Source organism: Cnephaeus nilssonii, assembly GCF_951640355.1.
Source record: "Cnephaeus nilssonii genome assembly, contig: SCAFFOLD_120, whole genome shotgun sequence".
Taxonomy (NCBI): Eukaryota; Metazoa; Chordata; class Mammalia; order Chiroptera; family Vespertilionidae; genus Cnephaeus; species Cnephaeus nilssonii.
Window position 1 is genome coordinate 18,120 of NW_027645444.1, and position 21,517 is coordinate 39,636.

At 63.5% G+C, this 21,517-nt stretch overlaps 1 protein-coding gene across 1 annotated transcript; it reads left to right on the plus strand.

Annotated features, from left to right (window-relative positions):
• Positions 1–18,328: 18,328 nt before the first annotated feature.
• On the plus strand, positions 18,329–19,234 carry OLIG2 (oligodendrocyte transcription factor 2; the record flags this gene model as incomplete). The annotated part of the gene is made up of 1 exon (XM_079800937.1): positions 18,329–19,234. The coding sequence occupies exon 1, from the start codon at positions 18,332–18,334 to the stop codon at positions 19,232–19,234; it is 903 nt and encodes a 300-aa protein (XP_079657063.1). The 5' UTR covers positions 18,329–18,331.
• Between the last annotated feature and the right edge of the window lie 2,283 nt (positions 19,235–21,517).

Consider the following 21,517-nt stretch of genomic DNA (forward strand, 5'->3'; position numbering starts at 1 on the left):
TGCAGAGAGGGAAGGCCCGGGGCCGGAGCGAGGGGCGAGTGGTGGGCAGTTTGCACCATAAATAACGGCATCTAATCCGGGGTTCTTCGGACGGCTCCCCCTCTCTCGTCTACACCCCCAAGCTGTACAGCACCGGCCCTCGGCCTACCCAGCCCAGGCTTTCCGGAGGGACACCTAGGTGGCCCGAGGGGACCCCTGACCCCTATATCCTGTTCCTTTCTCCCTGCCCTGCTACTTTTCTCCTGGACAAAAGGAGAGAGTGAGAGATAATGAACAAAAAACATGGCCCCGGACAATGCCGCCACCGGCCCCGCCGGGGAGACGCACCCTGGCTCCTAGGTGAACTCGCCCATCAATCTCGCCTTTCGCCGCCGGGTGGGTGGGAGCCCGGGGCCCGCCCGGCCCTCCCTGAGCAAATGCTTTCTTTTGACGCGGAACAAAAAGAGGTCTCGGCGGCGAGGTGAAATCTGGGTGGCATGGCCCGCACAATGGGGCCCTGTCCCGGGCGGTGTTTTACAACAGGGGAGGGGCTGCCCGAATGGTCCGGGGGTGGGAACCATCCCCCCGATTCAGGCCGACAAACGCGTCTTCTGTTCCACGGAGCCCCGGACAGAGAAAAGCCACAAAGGAAGGGGAGGGGGCGGGACCCCGACCAGGCGTGAGGCTCACCGTCTCCCCCAACCTGCCTGTCCCCCGAAGGCGAGGCGGCGGGGGCCCCGGGTCCGCCTCGGAGCTCCCGGGCCACGTCTGAATGGCGAGGCTGCGCTGATTTATGAGGGGCCCGGGCGCCTCGCTGGAGAAGGCGGGCGCTTTGTCTTCGGGACGGACAATGGGCCACAGGGTGGGTCCCCGGGGAGGCCGGGTCCTGCCTCGCTCTGCCCTCTCCTCCCGCAGACGCCAGCGGCCGTGACACCGTGACAAACGGCGGGGCTGCGCCGGGGGACAAGGCCGGGCCACTTGAGGCCCCTGAAGAGGGTATTATGGCCGGGACGTGTTTGCTGTGGAGATGGCACACTCCACGCGCTGATGGCTCTCTTCCGGCGGGACAATGGCCCCCCCCCCGGCCGGCTGTCGGGGGCGCCCTCGGAGGAGCCCTCTCGCGCAGACCAAGACGGGACATTGTGTCCACCTACTTGAGTGGAGGGGAGGTGACCACGGGGCAGCCCGCCTTGTAAATTACCATTGAAACAGGACAGACAGCGCCTCTGGGCCCCGGAGCCGCAGGGAACGATCGCTGGGCTCCCCGCAGGGACAGGGTGCTGGAGCGAGAGCTCCCCGCCGGCCGGGAGCGCTGCTGGAGCGGGTGCTGAGCGCTGGGCTGGAGCGTCCCAGAGGCTGCCCGAGGCGAGACCCCGACACCTCGCCCTGTGGCTTAGCACCCACCTCTGCCAGCCTCCAGCCAGGCTCACCATGGAGAGGAAAGAAAGGAGAGAGACAGAGACAGAGAGAGACAGAGACAGAGAGAGACAGAGACAGAGAGAGACAGAGAGACACAGAGACAGAGAGACACAGAGACAGAGAGACACAGAGAGGTGGGGGCGGGAACCAGCCTCCGTTCGTAGCTGAGAACGAGGGGGCACCGAGCGTGACCTGTGCTGGGAAGGAGGGTCTGGTCCCCCCTGTGAGGGCCGCAGAGGGGGTCTCCCACAGAAACACCGAGGGAAGCGGGCCACCAGCCAGGAGCGCCGTCCCCTGAGGCCGCCGGGCACCTGTCACCTGTCACCGGCCGTTCCCGCCTGTGCTGGGACCTTGCGGAGCCCGCAATGCCTTTTCCCTCTTTTAAAGCGACAGGTCTCCACCCTGGCCACCGCCCTTCCATGGCGGGTCGCAGCCGTGGTGCCGCACAGAGGCTCCCGCTGGGTGAGCTGCTGCTGTGGGCTCGGGGCGGGTGGACGAGGCCGTGGGAGCGCCCGGGGGCCCACCCCGTGCCGCGGGGCCTCCTCCTGGGGGACTGTCCTCAGCCACAGGGCGGGGCCAGGAGGGCTGGGGGTCCCGGGCCTGCCTCCCACAGCCTCTGTCCTCCGCTCACACCGACCTGTCCTTCCCTCTGCTTTGCCGCCTCCATTGTCTTGTGAGCCCCAACAACCCTGTCTGTCAGAACCCCGAGGGCCAGAGCTCGGGCGCGGTGAGCCTGGACGGTGGCCTGTTTCCCGCCTGTGACGTGGGCACGGCGCCCACTGCGTCCTCCGTGGGAAGATGAAGTAAGGCAGCCCCTGTGCGCAGGGCGGGGCGGCGTGCAGCACGCACGGTGAAGGCTGCGGTTATCACAGGGGTGACGTGGCGGGGTGAAAGGTGCCCTATGACACAGCGGCGTGCGTTTCCGTTCTTGTAATCTGCACGGAGGAAGCCTTCTGTCTTGCTGGCTCATCTCCAGCTTCCCGGGCCGGGGGGAGCGGGGGGCTCAGCACGCAGCATCAGGCTAGGTTCAGTCCATCGCTCCGTGTGAGGGTCCCACATGCGGTGAGCCACGCGGGCGAATGCTGGGGAGCACGCCCCCTGCACCAGACGTCCCGAGAGAGAAAACTTCCACCCTGGCCGGTGTGGCCCAGTGGATAGAGCGTCGGCCTGTGGACCAAAAGGTCCCGGGTTCGATTCAGGTCCAGGTCACGTAGCTCAGTGGCAGGCTCCTCCCCGGCCCCGGCCCTGGTCAGGGCACACGCAGGAGGCAACCCATCGATGTGTTTTTCTCACATCGATGTTTCTCTCTGCCTTTCCCTCTCTCTTCCACTCTCTCTAAAAGTCAATGGAAGAGTATCCCTGGGTGAGGATTAACAAAAATAAATAAAATGAGAGAGAGAGAGAGAGAGAGAGAGAGAGAGAGAGAACTCCCCTTGCTCAGGAGGGAAGCATCTCAGGTTTCAGGTTCTGAACCCCTGCGGTGGCTCCCAGGTGTGACCGAAGGTGAACACCTCCCCCCGTCACCCCGACCTCACGGGCAGGTGTGTATTGCCCAGCGCCCTCCCGCCACCTGCGGGGAGCGGAGCCGGGAGTGTGGACTGCAGCCTCCGGCACAGCCGGGAAGGGGCGGCCTGTGCTAGCCGGGCCCCTAGCCCTCCCTGTGGGCACAACAGGCCGTGGACGTGTCGGCGCGGGGCCACCCGTGAGGAAGTCCTGCACCTGCACCAGACGGGCCGCCTGCTTACGGAGCACAGAGAGCTGCCCCGTCACCGTCCGTGTGAAGGGCGTGATCTCTCCGCGTGAGCTCTCCGCAGAGGTCACCGTCCGTGTGAAGGGCGTGATCTCTCCACGTGAGCTCTCCGCAGAGGTTTTACACACAGGAGGTCTACCCTCTGCCCATCGCGCATCTATGGTCGGCAGGACGTGACAGCGGGCTCTGGACGTGGATGGACAAAACCCAGTTCCCACAGCCATCAGGGGGAGCGGTCTCTTTCACAGGAGAAATGGGACGAGGAGGATGTTTTCTTAGTTTTTTTTTTTTTTTTAAATATATTTTATTGATTTTTACAGGGAGGAAGGGAGAGGGATAGAGAGCTAGAAACGTCGATGAGAGAGAAACATCGACCAGCTGCCTCCTGCACACCCCCCACTGGGGATGTGCCCGCAACCAAGGTACATGCCCTTGACCGGAATCGAACCTGGGACCTTCCAGTCCGCAGGCCGATGCTCTATCCACTGAGCCAAACCGGTTTCGGCATGTTTTCTTAGTTTTGTTTGTTTTCTTAATACACACGGAGCGGCCAGATGATGATGCTCTCTGAACACATACTAATCTGGCCACTCAGTGTATGTATATTAGAGGCCCGGTGCATGAATTCGTGCATGGGTGGGGTCCGGCCAGCCTGGCCAGGGGGAGGGCACATGGGCGGTTGGCAGGCCTGCCTGCTGGTCGAACTCCTGGTCGAGGGGACAATTTGCATATTAGCCTTTTATTATGTAGGATATACACGGAGTGGCCAGATGATTATGCGTTCAGAGATCATCATCATCTGGCCACTCAGTGTATATTTGTATTGATTTCAGAGAGGAAGGGAGAGAGAGAGAGAGAGAGAGAGAGAGAGAGAGAGAGAGAGAGAAACATCCATGATGAGAGAGAATCATGGATCGGCTGCCTCCTGCACGCCTCACACTTGGGATTGAGCCCTTGACTGGAATTGAACCCTGACCTCCTGGTTCATAGATCGACGCTCAACCACTGAGCCACACCGGCCAGGCATGATGTTTTTTTGTGGGGGTTTTTTTGGTGTGTTTTTTTTACCAGTCTAGCAAAGCCACCCGGGTAGGAAGCTCACAACCCTAACTCCCTGCCGGCCTCCATTCTCACCGGCCGGCGGAAGGCAGAGATCTGATCGCGGGCCGACAAGAACCCCGTCACGGAGACGCTGGGAACAGCGGCAGCATCCCGGGCCGGTGCCCGCTGTACGCTCTCAGCTCCAGGGGACCTGTGGACAGGGCGGCAACGGCCACGCCTCTGCCCCCGGGGCCTAGACAACCAGCCCTGTGGGAGCCGCACCCCTGGCCGCCTGCTCTGTGGGGCTAGGTCCGTGGTCGGCAAACCGCGGCTCGCGAGCCACAGGCGGCTCTTTGGCCCCTTGAGTGTGGCTCTTCCACAAAATACCACGGCCTGGGCGAGTCTATGTTGAAGAAGTGGCGTTAGAAGAAGTTTAAGTTTAAAAACTTTGGCTCTCCAAAGAAATTTCAACCGCTGTACTGTTGATATTTGGCTCTGCTGACTAATGAGTTTGCCGACCACTGAGTTAGAGTGGGGCTGTTTCCGTCACAGCTAACGGCTGAGTGACAGCCGCGGGCACAGCTCCCCGTCCGGAAGCCGTGGGTTCGGTCCTGCGTGCAGCCCTCAGCCGCCCCTGGTGGCCTTTACGGAGGCAATACGGCCGCATCGCTACCTGCTGGGCCACCGGCTCGGGCCCCCTCCCTCCTCCCTCCTCGGACAAAGCCCATTTGTCATGAAAATGCTGGGCTCGCGGGCTCCCCGCCGCAATCTGGATGTTGCCTCCACGCGGAGGACGGCTTCTGAAGGGAGATTAGCAGGATTAGGAGAGGCTCACATATGCTCAGCCTCACTCTTGGTATTCAAGTCATCACAGCCACCACCCAGGACGCTCCGGGGACGGGGAGAGGAGGCGGAGGGCGGGGGTGGGAGGAGGGGCTGGGAGGGACCCTGCCTCCCCTCCCCACCCCCCAAGGACCAGCTGGAGTGAAATGCAAATCTCAGGAGGCCTCATGCTGGGGATCCTGGCGATGGCTCTGATTTTGGTTTTGGCACTGTGTCCCCTTCCCTTCCTGTTGACTGTTTCTCCCCCAGGACCTGGCCACGGTGGGGGACGGGAGGGGCCAGAGCTGTGCCCCGCCCACTGCTGCTCCTTGGCATTCCAGTCCCCCCCCTTTTCTCTCCCAAAAGCACCAAAGGAAGCCAAAGCCCTGGCACCACCCCCCCGCCCCCCGCCGCCCGCAGCCAGCAGCACAGTTGGTGGCAGGGGAGCAGGTGCCTCCTCCTGAGGGCCAGGAGGGGGCCAGGAGGAGCCAGGAGGGGCCAGGGTGTCTGCTCCCCCACCCGCCCCTGCTCCACAGCACCCTGGGAGCCAAGAAGAAGTCGGGAGCACCCACACTAGAAAAAAGTAACTCACGTCCTGACAGACGGCATGATCATCTGCACTCGAAATCCTAGGAAATCTACAGAAAGACCCGGAAAGTGGAGACAGCAAGGCGGCAGAGCTTAAGGCCAGTGAGCACAAATCAATGGTATTGCTGCTACAAGCAGCAAATAATTGAAAACTGAAATAAGAAGATTTTCTGCCCGCCCGGCGTGGCTCCGTGGTTGAGCGTCGACCTATGAACCAGGAGGTCAGGGTTCGATTCCGGGTCAGGGCACAGGCCCAGGTTGCGGGCTCCATCCCCAGTGTGGGGTGTGCAGGAGGGAGCCGATCCATGCTTCTCTCTCATCATTGATGTTTCTCTCTTTCTCTCTCCTTCTTGCTTCCTCTCCGAAATCAACATATATGAAGATCTTCTGCAATATCATCCAAAAAGTAAAAGTTTGGGGGTAAATCTGACAAAAGATGTGTAAGACTTGTACACCGAAAACTGCAAAACCTTGCTGAGAGAATAAGGACTCCTCAGTGGAGAGATACACGCATTTACAGATCAAGGGATGCAAGCTGGTGAAGGCATCGATTTCCCCAAACTGATCACTAGATTCTACTCAATCCCACTCAAGGATTTTATCTCAGTAGCAAATGTATTAACTAACTCTGGTTAATATTTCTGACTTCTGATGGTGGGATTGTGGGTGGTTTGTGGTTTATTCTTTAGATTTTTCTTGCTTGCTCAAGTGTTTCTAACGAATGCTTCTGATTTAAATGAAAGGTAATATACCATTATCATTCTAGGAAGTGTCAGTGTTACAGTGTGTTTGCTTTATTGTTGCCACCGGTAACTGCTCCTCACCCTTGGGAGGTAAGTAAGTGCGGACGGAAGCTGCCGGATGGGAACCCCACACAACGTACTCCCCAAATACTTCCGGGTCATTGCAGCCCTCCTCCCTGCCGTCTGTTGAGCGGTTTGGGATGGAATCAGCCGGTGCTTTTGTCATCGTCGTAATTGGGCAGTTCATCTGGATGAAGGAGGGACAGGAGGGGAGGCCAGCACTGCGCCCGTGCTCACCAGGAAGCTGCAACGCCCGTTCCCCCGGGGCGGGGGCCCAGCAAAGGGGGGCTGGGTGCAGGCGCAGTGAAGTCGGGGTGACGTAGGGGAGAGGCCTGTCAGTCTAGCCTGGGGACATGGACTGGCTGGGGGGGACCCATGTGAAGCCCGTGAAATCCTGAAAAGTTAAAACCCCAGACAAAGGGTCCCCTCTCTCGCTGGCTCCCCATTCGCCTCCGTTTGCTTTTGCTCCGTGGCCCGCGCTCGCCTTGTGCCGGCCTCTCTCTCCATGGCCACGTGCCTTCCGGCCACGTCCGTGCACGCCCTCAGGAAGCGCTGACGGACTCCGGCCACGGCCACGGCGGGGAGCGTGTGCTGGGAGGACGGGCGGGGGGACGGGGCGGCATTTGCCAAGGGCTGCGGCTCCTTGGGGGGTTCGGGGCGCCGGGTCGGGAGCCCCGTGGGAAAGGCGCTCGGATGATGGGGAGGCTGTGCAGCATTTTGGGGCAGGGCAGCGTGTGCTGGGGGACAGGGGGGGCTCCCGGGGAAGGTCCTGGGTTCCCCTAGAACCTCTGTCCCCCACCTGCTCATTTCCATTCGCCCCCATGGCGCCACTGACGTGGGGAGGGGGGCGCGCCCTGGACCGGCCGGCAGAGCCCCCTCCTCCGGCACCAGCAGCCGGAGCGGCTCTGGGGCGAGGAGAGCGGGTCCCTGCGGAGGGAGTGGGGCTCCGGGGGGTGAGTGTGGGTGCGGCCAGGACTCCACGTGCTCCCTGCCCTGGGCATCCATCGGGCGCGGGTCCCGCCGGGTGAGAGGCAGGCTCTGAGCCCGGACGGAGGTGCCACAGCCCACGGCTGCATGCTGCTCACTTCATCGGAGACAGGGCCCGAGTCTTCAGACAGGACGCTCCACGCCCGCCGTGGAGGCCGGCGTGGGGACTCCCTCTCAGCGAGCCCGGGAAGGAAGGACAGCGTCCCTGCGAGGGGACCGCGAGCTGGACCTCGGGGACAGGGTCAGGTGAGAGCCCTCGGGCAGAGCGACTCCCACATGCAGACGAGGAGGAGCCCATCGTAAGGCGGGGTGACGGGGAGCCAGTCTCCAGAGCCGGCTCCCCTTGAACCCCGCCCAGGACACGCCCGTGCGGGCCCCTCTCACATGGGACCTGACTGGCCCGGGACGCACGTCCACTCGCAGAACGCAGCGGCAGGGACGGCGCGGCCCGTGGTGCTGAGCCGCAGGCCGTCGGCAGCTGCTGCGGTGGCCTCTTGAAATGGACCCGGGTGCCATGCTGTGAGGAAGCCCAAGCAGCCGCGGGGAGGGGCCCAGAGAGACCGAGGCCCGGGCCGCCCGCCCCAGCCCAGCACCCACTGGACCCCCGGCTGCCCCAGCATCCCTGCGGAGACCCACCGAGGCCCGCGGACTGGCATGTTCTCGTCTTAAGTGCCTGGTCCGGGGGCCACGCATCCCGCCACCACGGAGGCCTGACGGAGGGCGTTTCCCCGGAACTGACGTCGCCACATCTCCATCTGGGCTCGAGCAGAACCAGGACGCGGGCCCATCGTGTCCCTGTGCTCGGGGCCGTTCGCTAGGCTGCACGGTTTTAAAAAAGAGGGCCTGTCCCGTGGCCGTGGATTGCTTCTTAGAAGGAAGTGAAGGTTTTCCTGCCCACCTGCCCATCGCCATGGACATGGGACGATCAGGAGAACGAAGAAGTCTGATGTGTCTGTGCTCACACCGGCCGCGAAGCCTACGACACAGGACGTCGTAGCCCGGCCGATGCCCCCCGGGCTGACCACGTTCGGTTCTGGCCGGGACGTGTGGCGGGCCGTCCAGCGGTTTCAGAAAACTCGGGGGACCGCGGAGGGCACGCGTCTGCAGTGCTCGGTGGGAAGACATAATTACTAGCGTCAGGGTGCCCGGCTCCTACCCCGATAATGAGTAAGATATTTAGTCCTGAACCGCTGGTGTGACATTTCAGCAAGTAATGCCGCGAAGCGCCAGCATTTCCATATTCCTCTTTAAAGTCCCAGTGCCTCTGCCTTAATCCAGCTCCTTGGCATTTATTACTGTTTGTTACACTAACAAGTAAGATTACGAGAATTCTAATGAAGGCTTCCAGTGCAAAACTCGGTGATTAAAATGCCGTAATAACAGTTGCATGCATTTATGTGCCTGATTACCATAATCTATTTAGCCCGAGTAAACACACAAACAGAAGGAGAAAAGCCAGCCAGTGACACTCCGGCGGAGGGAGCGGCGAAATGCGAGGGAGACGGTGTAAATATGTAAATGTCTGTGTGTCCTTTTCATCTCTCTGCTTTCTCATCCCGGCCTCTTTCTCCTTCTTTCTCTCTGTTTGCTAATGAGAAGACTATACCGTGACATGTGGGCAGCCTCCGGGGGCCGAGGTGCGCGGGGGCCATCTGCTGGGGCCAGCGCCTCGCAATGCCACCCAGGGAGCTCAGGGTGCCGCTGCCTCACCTCTGGTGTCTCGGGGGCCACAGGCTCTGATGTCCTCGCTCCGAACGCTCAGTTCAGCTGTTGCTCCGTGAACGCGGGGCCTGGTGGGGCGTGGCCACGGGCCCCCTGCCCTCTCCCTTCCCTCACAAACCAGGTTTCTAAATGAGCTCCCTCTGTATCTCCGCTGCCTTTGTTATTTTTAATTCTTAATAAAATGTCAGGCGGGAGAGTGGCTGCATCTTCCACTTGGTAAGGAATTTTGAAGAACTTTCTTTAAAAAAAACACACACATTTTTATTAGTTTCAGAGAGGAAAGCAGAGGGAGAGAGATAGAAACATCAATGGTGAGGGAGAATCATGGATCGGCTGCCTCCCACAGGCCCCCCCACCGGGGATCGAGCCTGAAACCCCTGTCCGCCCTAGAATCAAACCCCAACTTCCTGACTTATAGATCCGTACTCAACCACTGAGCCACACAGCCGGGCTTGACGAAGTTTCTTACACGGGAAATGGGATGCTTTAGTTTAAAAGTGGGACGATGGCGCCCCGGCCAGCGTGGCTCAGTTGGTTGGGCGTCATTCTGTGCACTGAAGGTCTCGGGTTCGGTTCCCCATCAGGGCACATGCCTGGGTTGCGGGCTCGATCCCCAGTAAGGGGCATGCAGGAAGCAGGGCTCGATGTTTTGCTCTCACATCAATGATTCTCTCTCTCCCTCTCTCTTCCTCTATCTCTCTAAGAATCCTATATAATAAAAGAGTAATATGCAAATTGACTGTCACTCCAACACAAGATGGCTGCCCCTATGTGGTCAGAGATCCTCCCCCCATGTGGAAACAAGATGGCTGCCACAAGATGGCCAACAGGGGAGGGCAGTTGGGAGTACCAGGCCTGCAAGGGAGGGCAGTTGGGGGCGATCAAGTCTGCAGGGAAGGGCAGATAGGGGTGACCAGGCCTGCAGGGGAGGGCAGTTAGGGGGGACCAAGCCTGCAGGGGAGGGCAGTTAGGGGCAAACAGGCTGGCAGGGGGGCAGTTAGGCATCAATCAGGCTGGCAGGAGAGTGGTTAGGGGTAATCAGGCTGGCAGGCAGAAGCAGTTAGGGGCAGGCAGGAAGGCAGGAAGGCGAGCAGTTGGGAGCCAACAGTCCTGGATTGTGAGAGGTAGGATCAGGCCTAAACAGGCAGTCGGACATCCCTCAAGGGGTCCCAGATTGGAGAGGGTGCAGGCTGGGCTGAGGGACACCCCCCATGCACAAATTTCATGCACCGGGCCTCTAGTAAAATATAAAAATGAAAAAAGGAAAGGAAAGTGGGACAATGGTGATAACCCCATTTGGGAAACACAGACATTTGCCGGAATCCCAAACATGTCATACACTGGGCTGGCCCAGGCATGCTCTTTTTCCAAAGAAGGAAATAATCCCTCGAACAGGAGCACGCCGCAGCTGACGGAGCCTGAAGGCAGAGCGGCGGCTGGTCACCGGACAAGGGAGCCCCCGGGGAGCCAGAGGGGCTGGTATTGGGCCGATATTTCCATTAGACGTTCGTCTCCGGGTTGGATGGTGCGGGGACGGGACAAGCTCGGAGCCGCTGGCTTCAGGGAGCAGAGGCCTGAAGAGAGCCGCGCTGCTCGTGATGAAGCTACTTTTGCTTTTATTTCCCAGCGACAATTTCGAGGCGCACGGACACTTCTGGAATGTTCCTCTATGAGGAGCACTAGCGCTGCCATCCGGGAGCTCGTCCTGGGTGCCAGGCCCCGTTCTAAGCGCTTCCCGCCCACTTCGTTTGACCTCCAATGACCCGGTGAGGTGACCTGTTACAGATGAAACACACGCGAGGCCCAGCAGCTTCCAGGTGGGAAGTTTAACAAGTGAGAGTCCGACGGCCACCCCAGGCGCCGAATCCCAGCCTGCGTGTGTATATGTATGTGTGTATGTATGTATATGTATGTGTGTATGTATATGTCCTAGTGTGTATGTATATGCGTGTATGTGTATATATGTATGTGTATGTTCTCGTATATATGTATATATGTGTATGCATATATGTATATGTTCTAGTATGTATGTATATGTGTGTATGTGTATATATGCATGTATATATTCTAGTACATATGCATATGTGTATATGTGCATTGCGTATGTTCTAGTGTATATGTATGTATGTATGTGTTCTGGTATATATGTGTGTACATGTGTACATATATGTTCTAGTATATATGTGTATGTGTGTGTATGTATATGTTCTAGTATGTATGTATATGTGTGTATGTGTATATATGTATGTATATATTCTAGTACATATGTATATGTGTATATGTGCATGTGTGTATGTTCTAGTATATATGTGTGTATATGTATGTATGTATGTATATGTTCTGGTATATATGTGTATGTGTGTGTATGTATATGTTCTAGTATGTATGTATATGTGTGTATGTGTATATATGTATGTATATATTCTAGTACATATGTATATGTGTATATGTGCATGTGTGTATGTTCTAGTATATATGTGTGTATATGTATGTATGTATGTATATGTTCTGGTATATATGTGTATGTGTGTGTATGTATATGTTCTAGTATATAGGTGTATAGGCATGTAGACGGCCGTCTTCTCCCAGTGTCCTCAGTGGTCGTCCCTCTGAGTGTCTGGGCCTTAATCTCTTCTTCTTATAGGGACGTCAGTCCTATTAGATTAAGGCCCTCCCAAATGACCTTTTAATTTGATTGCCTTTTAAAAAAGTTGTTATTGATTTCAGAGAGAGGATCAGAGAGGGGGAGAGAGAGAGAGAAACCTCAGTGATGAGAGAGAATCATGGATCAGCTGCCTCCTGCACGTCCCCCACTGGGGATGGAGCCTGCAACCTGGGCCTGTGCCCTGACCGGGTGTGGATCTGTGACCTCCTGGTTCACAGGTAGATGCTCAGCCCCTGAGCCACGCTCACGGGCTAATGACCTCCTTAAGGACCCATGTCCAGTGCAGACACATTCCGAGGTCCCGGGGCTGGGACTGCATCCGGGGAATGGTGGGTGGACACAGCTCAGCCCATCACAGGCCCTGCTCACCGCTCCCCTGGCTACAGCACCCCGCGTTTCCCAGGTGCCTTCAGCCTAACACCCTGTGTTGTCCCGATTTTTAAAACAAGGACCTGGGTTATTTCTATGATCGGGAAAAACAGAATCAATGAATTATTTTAAAGGAAGCGTGGTGTCTCTTAGAGCTTAGGTCCCAGAACTAAGGGGGTGGGGGAGGGGGAGGGCGCCTCCCTCCCATCCTGCTGCCCCGGGCCACCCCCGGCCTCGGCCTCCGGTTCCTCCCGCAGGCTGACCGCTGGTGACGAGGGCTAGATCCCGGCCATTTTAATAACCAGGGAAAATCACATAAAATTCTGATCATGTATTGGAAGGAACGAGGCAGGAGGAGAGGGAGGTACACAGACTAACAGAAGCGAGAGGAAGGGCGCGGGGGGGGGGGGGGGCGTGCAGGGCCGGAACCGCCGCTAGACCCCCCCCCACACACACGGAAGTAGCTGCCCCCCGCCCCCCCGTTTGCACGCTGGTGGGGGTCGCCGGCGCCCACAGGCAGGGGTCCCCGCTTCCCTGTGCTCGAGGCCGCCAAGAGGGAGGCCCCACAGTCTAGCTCCATGCGGCTCCCCGCGGACCCAGACCGAAGCCCGTGGGCGCGGCCTGAGCCTCTGCGGAGCATCAGGGGGTGTCTCCCGCCCCCCAGCCGGAGGGAGCGCTCACCGCCCCGAAGGGGTTTGGGGGGCTCTCCTCTGAGGCTGTGACAGGCGGAAACTTCTCTTTAAATGTGTATTTTATTGACTTCAGAGAAGGGGAGAGGGAGAGAAACACCCCTGAAGAGAGAATCATGGGTAGGCGGAGCCCGCAACCCGGCATGTGCCCTGCGGGAGTCGGACCCGGGACCCTCCCCGCAGGCCGCCGCTCTGCCCACTGGGCCACCCGGAGCGCAGAGCTCCTGGCGGGGCTCACCCGGAGGGGAGCCCTCGGGCCTGTGCCTGCTCAGCCCCAGGCGCACGCAGCGAGTTGGGGCGCCCCCACCCCAGCACTCCCCGCCCGGAGGAGGGGCTCCAGGAGGGCGGGGCCTCCCCCGTGACACCCCCACCCCAGACCCTCCCACTGGACCAGGACAGACCGCCCCAAGGCAGAGCCCGGAGAAAGGGGGCGCGGGAGGGAGCGGGGCGAGGAGCTGGCGGGCGGCCGGGAACCCCAGGCCCAGGCCTCGGTAAAGAACTCAGACCTGAGCCCTGACCGGTGTGGCTCAGTGGACAGAGCATCGGCCTGCGGACTGAAGGGTCCCGGGTTCGATTCCGGTCAAGGGCGTGTACCTTTGGTTGCGGGCACATCCCCACTGGGGGGTGTGTGCAGGAGGCAGCTGATCGATGTTTCTAACTCTATCCCTCTCCCTTCCTCTCTGTACAAAATCAATAAAAATAAGAGTAAAAGAACTGACTTGATCCTGAGGGTCACCGGGAGGCCTCGCACCGCTGCGCGGTTCCTCTGGGGAGCTGGCCACCAAAGCCTGCAGCTCCTGGGGGTGCAATCCCCCGCCCGCCACGCCCCCGCAGCGCTAAGCACAGGCGCTGGCCGTCTCCAGAAACGGGGCGCAGAGTGGTCCCCTGGTGCTGGGAGAGGCTCTTCAGAGCCCGCGGCTGCCTCACTAGGGTCCGAGGGTCGCAGCCCAGACCCCGTTCCTATCGCCTGTCCTCACCACCCCAGGCCCAGGGCGCTCCCCTCGCCTTCAGTGTCTCCCCCTGTAAAAGGGGAGCAGTGCCCCTCTCCACAAGGGGTGTGAGCTGAGATCCAGGAGGGTACATTCCAGCCCCCCATCCTACCCCAGCTTCGCACCACGTGAACTTGAGGTGCGGGTTAACCCCAAGGGCGGCTGGCGGGAGGGGGAAGGGGCCATCCGTTTGGGGGTTTGTTTGGCTGCTTTTTTGTTGTTTTTCTTTAGCTTCCCTGATGCGGCTCCGGCACCCCCACCCCCACCCCCACCCCTGCCTTCCTCCCCTGCCTCCCTCCCCTGCCCCCTCCCTCCCTCCCCATCTGCTGCCTCCTGGACCTGCCCGCTCCTGCCTGACTTTGGCCAAAGGTCAGCGCCTCCCTGGTGAGTGCCATCCCTGCAGGCCGGTGAGCGGTGACTAAGATGAGGTCCATCCGCTCAGTGTCTGGCCCAGCGCAGGCCGGCCGCCTGGACGTGGTCACAGCCATCACCTGCGGGGCCTGCTGAGGCGCCCAGGCGCCGTGTCCACCGAGAAACACACAGAATCTTCGCCCACATGTCACAGCCACGGTTCAGCCGGCCCGCACATGTGCGTGTGTGTTCAGAGTTGTCTGCCCCGCACCTTCCCCGTGTCAGGCCGGGCCCTGGGTGAGCGGGGGCTCTGGGGGGTCTGGGGGGGGCTGGGAGGGGGCAGATGGGCTCGGCCTCCGAGGGCCGCCGCTCAGGTTGGCGCGCCAAGGAGGCCGCGCTGCGCTCCTGCGGTTCCGGCCGGAGGCTGGCTGTCCTCCCTCCTCGGTGCCAAGCCTGGCCGCTCCGCAGCCCTGGCCGCCGGGCACAGCCCGCTCCTGGCAGCCGGACCGGCTGGATGCGCAGGGGGAGAGCGAGGCCGGAAGAGGCCGGGCGGGAGCGGTGGGAGGTCTGCGCCCTCGGGACCGCGGGGCCGCCAGGCCTTTGGCACCGGCACCTCCCGGGCCGCCTGGCGGCTGAGCGGAGGCCCGACACGCACCGGCCTTTTGTGGGCGCAAAGGAGGACGGAGTCGCCTCAGCCCGGCAGCCGGGACCCCGGAACCCCGCGCCTGCGATCGGCCTCAGCGAGGGGGCGCTCAGTCCGCCCCGGCTGCGCCCCGGCTGGTGAGGGCGGTGCCCGGAGGGGAGGGGGAGGGGTCCCCCGTGGGGGGGTCTCCCCCAGGACGTGCACAAAAGGCGCTGGACTCAGAGCTGGACAGGAGCCCGGGCGCCGCCAGGACGCAAGAAGGCCAGCGCCGTGGCCGGGCTCCAGCTCCCCATTATTCCTGGGGCGGTGGGGGGGCGGTGTGCCCAGCGACCCACTTGCCCCTGCGCCAAGGGAGCCGGAACACAGCCCGCCCCCCTCCCGGTGCCTGCGGGGAGGCTGCCGGGAGCAGGGCCTGTAGCCCGGAGCTGCCGCCCCAAGCCCCAGGCGTGGGGAGGGGGCCCCCGAAAGGCCCCCAGGGCCTCCGCGGCTGGGTGCCCGGTGCCGGGCCTGGGCTGCCCTGAGGGGCGTCCGCGCGGGAACCTGGCGAGGAAGCAGCTCTGCCGGGCTCTGACCTCGCGCCGTTCCGGGCCCGGTCCCTCCCGCTCCCTCCGAGCCAGCGCCGCCAGCGCCGGAGCCCCAGCCTCCCCTCCCGCCTCGGCCACGGCGGCCGGTGGCTGAAGACGGAGCTGGGGGAGCCGAGCGCCCTTCGGGACTAACCTGGGGGGCGGCCCCGCCTGCGCTCCTTAGACACCCGGGCTGCGCACGAGCCCACGCGCCCCCGGCGGCCGGATGCACCCCCCGCCCCCCCCCACACACACGGGGGCCTCCCTGGCAGCCGCCTCAGGGGCCCAGAGGGGGGGCCCCCCCCGCACAGCCCAGGCCCCCGCCCCGCCCTCCGCGCGGGGTTCTGTGAGAGTCTCCTGGCTGCGCGGCGGCCGCACCCTCCGGAGCCGTTGGAGGACCGTCCCCGCTCCAGCTCTCCGCGGATTAAATCCACATTTAACGGACGGCTGCGGGGCCAGCTGCGAGGCCGGGGCTAGAAAAAGACGCTCCAGAAGGCGGGAGAGGGCCGGGGCGAGCCGCCGGGCCTCCTAGTGTGTGTGTGTGTGGGGGGGGGGGGAGGCTGCGAGCAACATGGTGCGCTTCTCTTCGCCTTTGTGTATTTTGTAACTTTGCTAACTTGTTGGCAAGTCGCTCACTATGTTTATTTGTTTGCTTGGTTTGTAAGCCTTCATTCGAAGTAAAAGTTGCCAGACAACCCCCGACTGTCACGTTCCCTGAGGGGGCTGGGCGTGTGCTGAGTGCGGGCGGAGGCGCAGGTCCCGGCCCCCCAGACGCGAACGCCTGGACCTGAAGTGCGTGGACTAGAGAAGTTCCGCGCAGGGAAAGGGAGAGGCCGCGCTTGGGCACCGCGCTGGCGTCCACGGTCGGGCAGGGCTGCGTCCCCCTCCCCCCGCAAAGGGTTAGCAGTTTTTCTGCAGACTTGCCGCAGGCAACACAGTCCCTCCATTTCCCTCTATAAAATGGGTAGATGCACCTAAGACCGGTTTCATTTCTCCCGGCCACAGCTCTCCGTGTCCGGAACCCGGCCGGGGCGGCTGACGCCTGTGGGAACGCGGCCGCGAGTGGCTGGACCTCGCCGTCTGGCCCCGGGTGTGCAGAAGCCTCGCCGGGGCCTGGCGCCTCCTCCTGCGGACAGGCCGGCGTGGCCCGCCCGTGTCGCGGGGAGGGCCGCAGAGCTGATGCCGAAGCGCGAGCTGGTGGGTGAAGGGCGTGCGCTCAGCTCCAGCTAGGCGCTCTGCGGAGGCGCTGGTCCCCAGGTCCGCACCGTCCTCCACTGGACGGGAGAGTCGTCATTTCTTCGCAAACGCCGTGGGGGAGGCGCCCTCCCCGCTCCTTCCCCGCCTTGGTCTCGCCAGGCCCTGCCCCCAGCGGAGGGCGCTCCCGTCCACCTCCTTGGCGAGCTCTTAAGAGTGCCAAGAAAGGGGGTGCTTTGTGCCCGGGGGCCGCTTACAGGGGGGTCCAAATGCCCGCGTGCTGAAACCCATGGGGTGGGGACAGGCAGCGGAGAAACGAGAGAGAGAGAGAGAGAGAGAGAGAGAGAGAGAGAGAGAGAGAGAGAGAGACTCTAGCCCCAGCGCGCATCTCACCGCGTCGGGCATCAGGTTAGTTTGTGGAGGTCCCCGCCCAACCCATCCCCCAGCCCGACTCTCTGGCCCCGTATTTTTAAACAAATGTAACAAAGTTCCCTTTCTCCGGCGGCCGCGATCGCGATCAGTCCCCCGCACTTCCCCGCGAGCCCGCCCCGCCGCCCTCGCCGCTCACACGCCCCACCCCGCCCCGCCTCCAGCTCCGCCGAGAACCTCCGTTGCGCGCGCCCATTGGCTGCACGCGGGGAGGAGGCGGGCGCCGGGCGCCGCCGGTTCATTGAGCGGAATTAGCCCGGATGACGTCAGTCCCCCGGCTCCCCCCCACCCCCCACCCCACCCGCCGCGGGCCCCGCTCATTGGCGCGGCGGCCCCTGGAGGACCCGCGCATTGTTCCCCGCCCCCGCTCCGGCCACCGATGCTGCCGCCGCCGCCGCCGCCGCCGAGCTATAAAAACCTGCCGAGCGCGGAAAGGTGCGGGTGCGCATTCCAGACCCACGCGCCCTCCGCGCCTGAGCCCGGCTCTCCACGGCGGCGTCTGGGACGAGCGCCTCTAACTGCATCCACAGTAAGTGTCCCCGCCCTCCACAGCCCCCCTACACCCCCGGGGCGGATGCCCCTCCACTGGGCTGCGCCCCACGAAGCTCCGTAGAGGGTCCCCGAGGCGGCCCTGCCCGTCAGTTCTCCGCGGCGGCTCCTCGCTCTGACCCACCTCGCACCCACGCAGCATCCTTCGCCCGCAAACGAGAAGTCGGGCGGCCAGGGCTGCTTGTGCCCGAGTCCTGGTCACCGGCGAGCTCCGCGCGGCCCGGGCGCAGCGCCGGAACCCAGGCACGGTGCGGGCACGGGGTGCGGGCACGGGGTGCGGGCACTGGGTGCGTGTATGTACCTGTGCCGGCTCGGCGGTGTCGATGGAGACGAGGTGGATGCGTGTGAGGGGCCAAATGCATATCTATTTAGACTTGGCCCTCCCTTCCCAAAGGAAATCCCTCACTTGCCACTTGTTTATACCGACCCTGGAGACCAGTCCCCACGCCTAGGCCGGTGTGAGCCCTCTAGGATGCCGCCCGCACGGGGACGCCGCGGCTCCCTGGCCTGGAACCACCTGTGGCTGAGCGCGGAGGGGAGGTTGCGGGGAGGGAAGCGGAGAATACGTGTGCGCACCTGCCCCCCCCCCCGCCCCAAGGAAGGGCCGAGGGTGGCGAGGTGGACACGAGGCGACCCGCCCTCCGAGCCTGGACCCCGCGCGGCGCAGCTTCCTCTCTCGCTGAGCTCACTGCGCTCCCGGCTCTCTCCTCCTAGGCGGCGTGCGGGGCGCCGGGAAGCCGGGAGGAAGGACCTGCGGAAGCCGCCGCCGTCCCGGGGCCATGGACTCGGACGCCAGCCTGGTGTCCAGCCGCCCGTCTTCGCCCGAGCCGGATGACCTTTTCCTGGCGGCCCGGGGCAAGGGCAGCGGCGGCGGCTTCACCGGCGGCACCGTGTCCTCGTCCACGCCGAGCGACTGCCCGCCGGAGCTGAGCTCGGAGCTGCGCGGCGCCCTGGGCGCGGCGGGCGCGCACCCGGGGGACAAGCTGGGCGGCGGCGGCTTCAGGTCCTCGTCCAGCGCGGCGGCGGCGGCCGCGTCGTCCACGAAGAAGGACAAGAAGCAGCTGACGGAGCCCGAGCTGCAGCAGCTGCGCCTCAAGATCAACAGCCGCGAGCGCAAGCGCATGCACGACCTCAACATCGCCATGGACGGGCTGCGCGAGGTCATGCCCTACGCGCACGGCCCGTCGGTGCGCAAGCTCTCCAAGATCGCCACGCTGCTGCTGGCGCGCAACTACATCCTCATGCTCACCAACTCGCTGGAGGAGATGAAGCGGCTGGTGAGCGAGATCTACGGCGGCCACCACGCCGGCTTCCACCCGGCCCCCTGCGGCGGCCTCGCGCACTCCGCGCACCCCGCCGCCGCGCACCACCCCGCGGTGCACCACCCCATCCTGCCGCCCGCCGCCGCCGCCGCCGCCGCCGCTGCCGCCGCCGCGGTGTCCAGCGCCTCCCTGCCCGGCTCCGGGCTGTCGTCGGTCGGCTCCATCCGGCCCCCGCACGGCCTGCTCAAGTCTCCGGCGGCGGCGGCCCCGCTGGGGGGCGGAGGCGGCGGCGGCGGCGGGGGCTTCCAGCACTGGGGCGGCGTGCCCTGCCCCTGCAGCATGTGCCAGGTGCCCCCGCACCCCCACGTGGCGGCCATGGGCGCCGGCAGCCTGCCGCGCCTCACCTCCGACGCCAAGTAGCCGGCGCGTCGGCTCGTTCTGACCAGCGGGGAGCGGAGGCCGCGGGGAAGCGAGGACTGGCGGCGCTGGGGCCTGTGGCTGGGTTGGGGTCAGGGGTGCGAGGCCAGCCGCCCTGGGGCGCACTGAACTTGGGGAGTGAGAGGGGCGTGCGCCCCGGGACCTGGCCGGCCCTCTCCGGCTTTAGCGCGGGCCGGTGGACACACTTTCCAAGAGGGCATTGCTGTGGGCACAGCTCCCCAAACACCCCTTCTGCCCCCAGAGAGGGGGTTCTCAGAACTGGTTTTCCGGGGACCAGGCCTCACCTGCTCTGGCTGCACTTCGTTACTTGGGGGTGGAGGGGGAGGCGTTGGGGACTCCCTCTCCTTCGCCCAGTTTCTGGGCGGGTGGGGCCCACCGGAAGGGGCCCCGGGGAGCGGCCGGGAGGCCCGGGCCAGGAGTTGGTGGACGCTGGCGGTCGGTACCAGAAGCGCCGTGGTCGCGTCCAGTCGCGGTTTCGGATCGGGTCAGCCCACGCCCCGTGAGAACCGCGCGTCCTCCCTGCGGCTCCGGGCGCCCGCGCCCCCCTTTCCAGCAGCAGCAACGCGCTCCCGGGCGCTCAGCGCAGGGCGGTCAGCGCAGGGCCCGCGGACGGAACGGCCCTCACTGTCCACTCGGGCGCGGTGGCTTTTTCGTTATTTTAAGAGTCCGCCGCCCACCCCACTCTCGGTCTCTGAGCGCCCAGTGGCCAGGCCCCTCACCCGAGGGCTGGGCGGGACGCCCAGGCTGTTGCTGTGAATCTAGTTTGGGGTGTCGGGGGTCCTGGCGGCTTGCTTTTCCTCCCTTGATGTGTAAATATCTCAGTGACAGGTCATGCGTGCTGTGGAACTGTGTGCTCACGTGACTGCCCGCCCACCCGCGTCTGAGCCGGGCTCCTCTGTATCCGTGTCTTTTGCCACTTTTAACACAAATGACAAACCCTCGCTGCTTCCTGCGTCCGGCGAACCCGGGCCGCACCGCCTGGGGCCTCGCGCGTCTGTCAGTAACATCCCCCCTCCATCGCCGCCCCCCGCCCCCGCCCAGAGTGTATCATCTGTTTTATTTTTGTAAAAAGAAACAAAGTGCTAAATAATATTTATTACCTGTTTTGTTGCAAAAAAAAAAGAAATAAATGATCAAGTGTTGAGATTTTACAAACCAGTGGGCGTCAGCGGGGTGTTTCCCAGAAGCGGGGGCGGGTGGGGGAGGGGGTCTCTCCTGGGGCGACGGGGGCCGCGCCCTGGGGACTGAGGAGGGGCTGCTGCCTGTTGTGCTGCTCTAGCCTCTCTCTCTCTCTCTCTCTCTCTCTCTCTCTCTCTCTCTCTCTCTCCCCTTTCTCGGGGGGCTCACCACCCCGTGTTGTTTTATTTTCTGACGTCTAATGCCGGTCCTGTCCGGCGCCTGAGGGCTGGGGACCGAGTGTGCTGAGAGTGACGTGTTCGCTCCCACGCGGAGACTGCGGGCCGTGGGGGCGAGGCCGGGCCCTGGGGGGGGGGGAGGGGAGGGAGGGGGGCTCCAGGCGCTCCGGCTCGGCGGCCAGGATTGTCGTTGCCTCCGCTCCGCTCCCAGACAGCCGCCAGCCTGCCTCCGCCCAGGCCGTGCCCGCATCGGCTGCGGGCCGCCTGCAGCTGGGCCACTCGCCCTCCCTCCCTCCCCGCGACGGGTGCGACCCTCCCCCGCGCCCAGCCGGGCCTCCAAGGGCGACGTGTCGGGTGCTGGGCGGCTGAGCCCGACTCTCAGGACCTCTTCCCGCCCCGCTGTCTCCTCGGCCCGGCCCCGCTGCGATCCACAGCCTCAGCGCACGGGGGTCTCGGGGGCCTGGCCTCCTGGGCGCACGGGGGTCTGGCCTCGGCGCACGGGGGTCCGGCTAAGGGCGGAGCAGCTTCGCGCGGAGCGCACTCGCCCTTGGACGCGCCCGCCCGCAGAGCCGCTGGGCCGGGGGCCTCGCTACACGTTGGGGCCTCTTTGGGGGCCCCCGGCGGAAGTTCCTGCACCCGGGACCCCAGGACACCGGGGACGGAGGAGGTGCTGGCTGGAACCCCACTTCTTGAAGCTGCCCCTGAGCCAGGCCCCCGACTCCCCTGCAGGAGCGGGCTCCATCCGCAGCTGGGGCCCGGGCTTCGGGCTCCACGGGAACCGCTGCCCGCCGGGGAGAGGCGCCCAGGGACGGGGCTGTGGCTAGCTCAGCCTCGCCGCCCACCCAGCGCCGGGGAAGGCCCAGAGCGGGGAGCAGGGAGGAGGGCTGAGGGCGCCAGGGGTCCCCAAAGA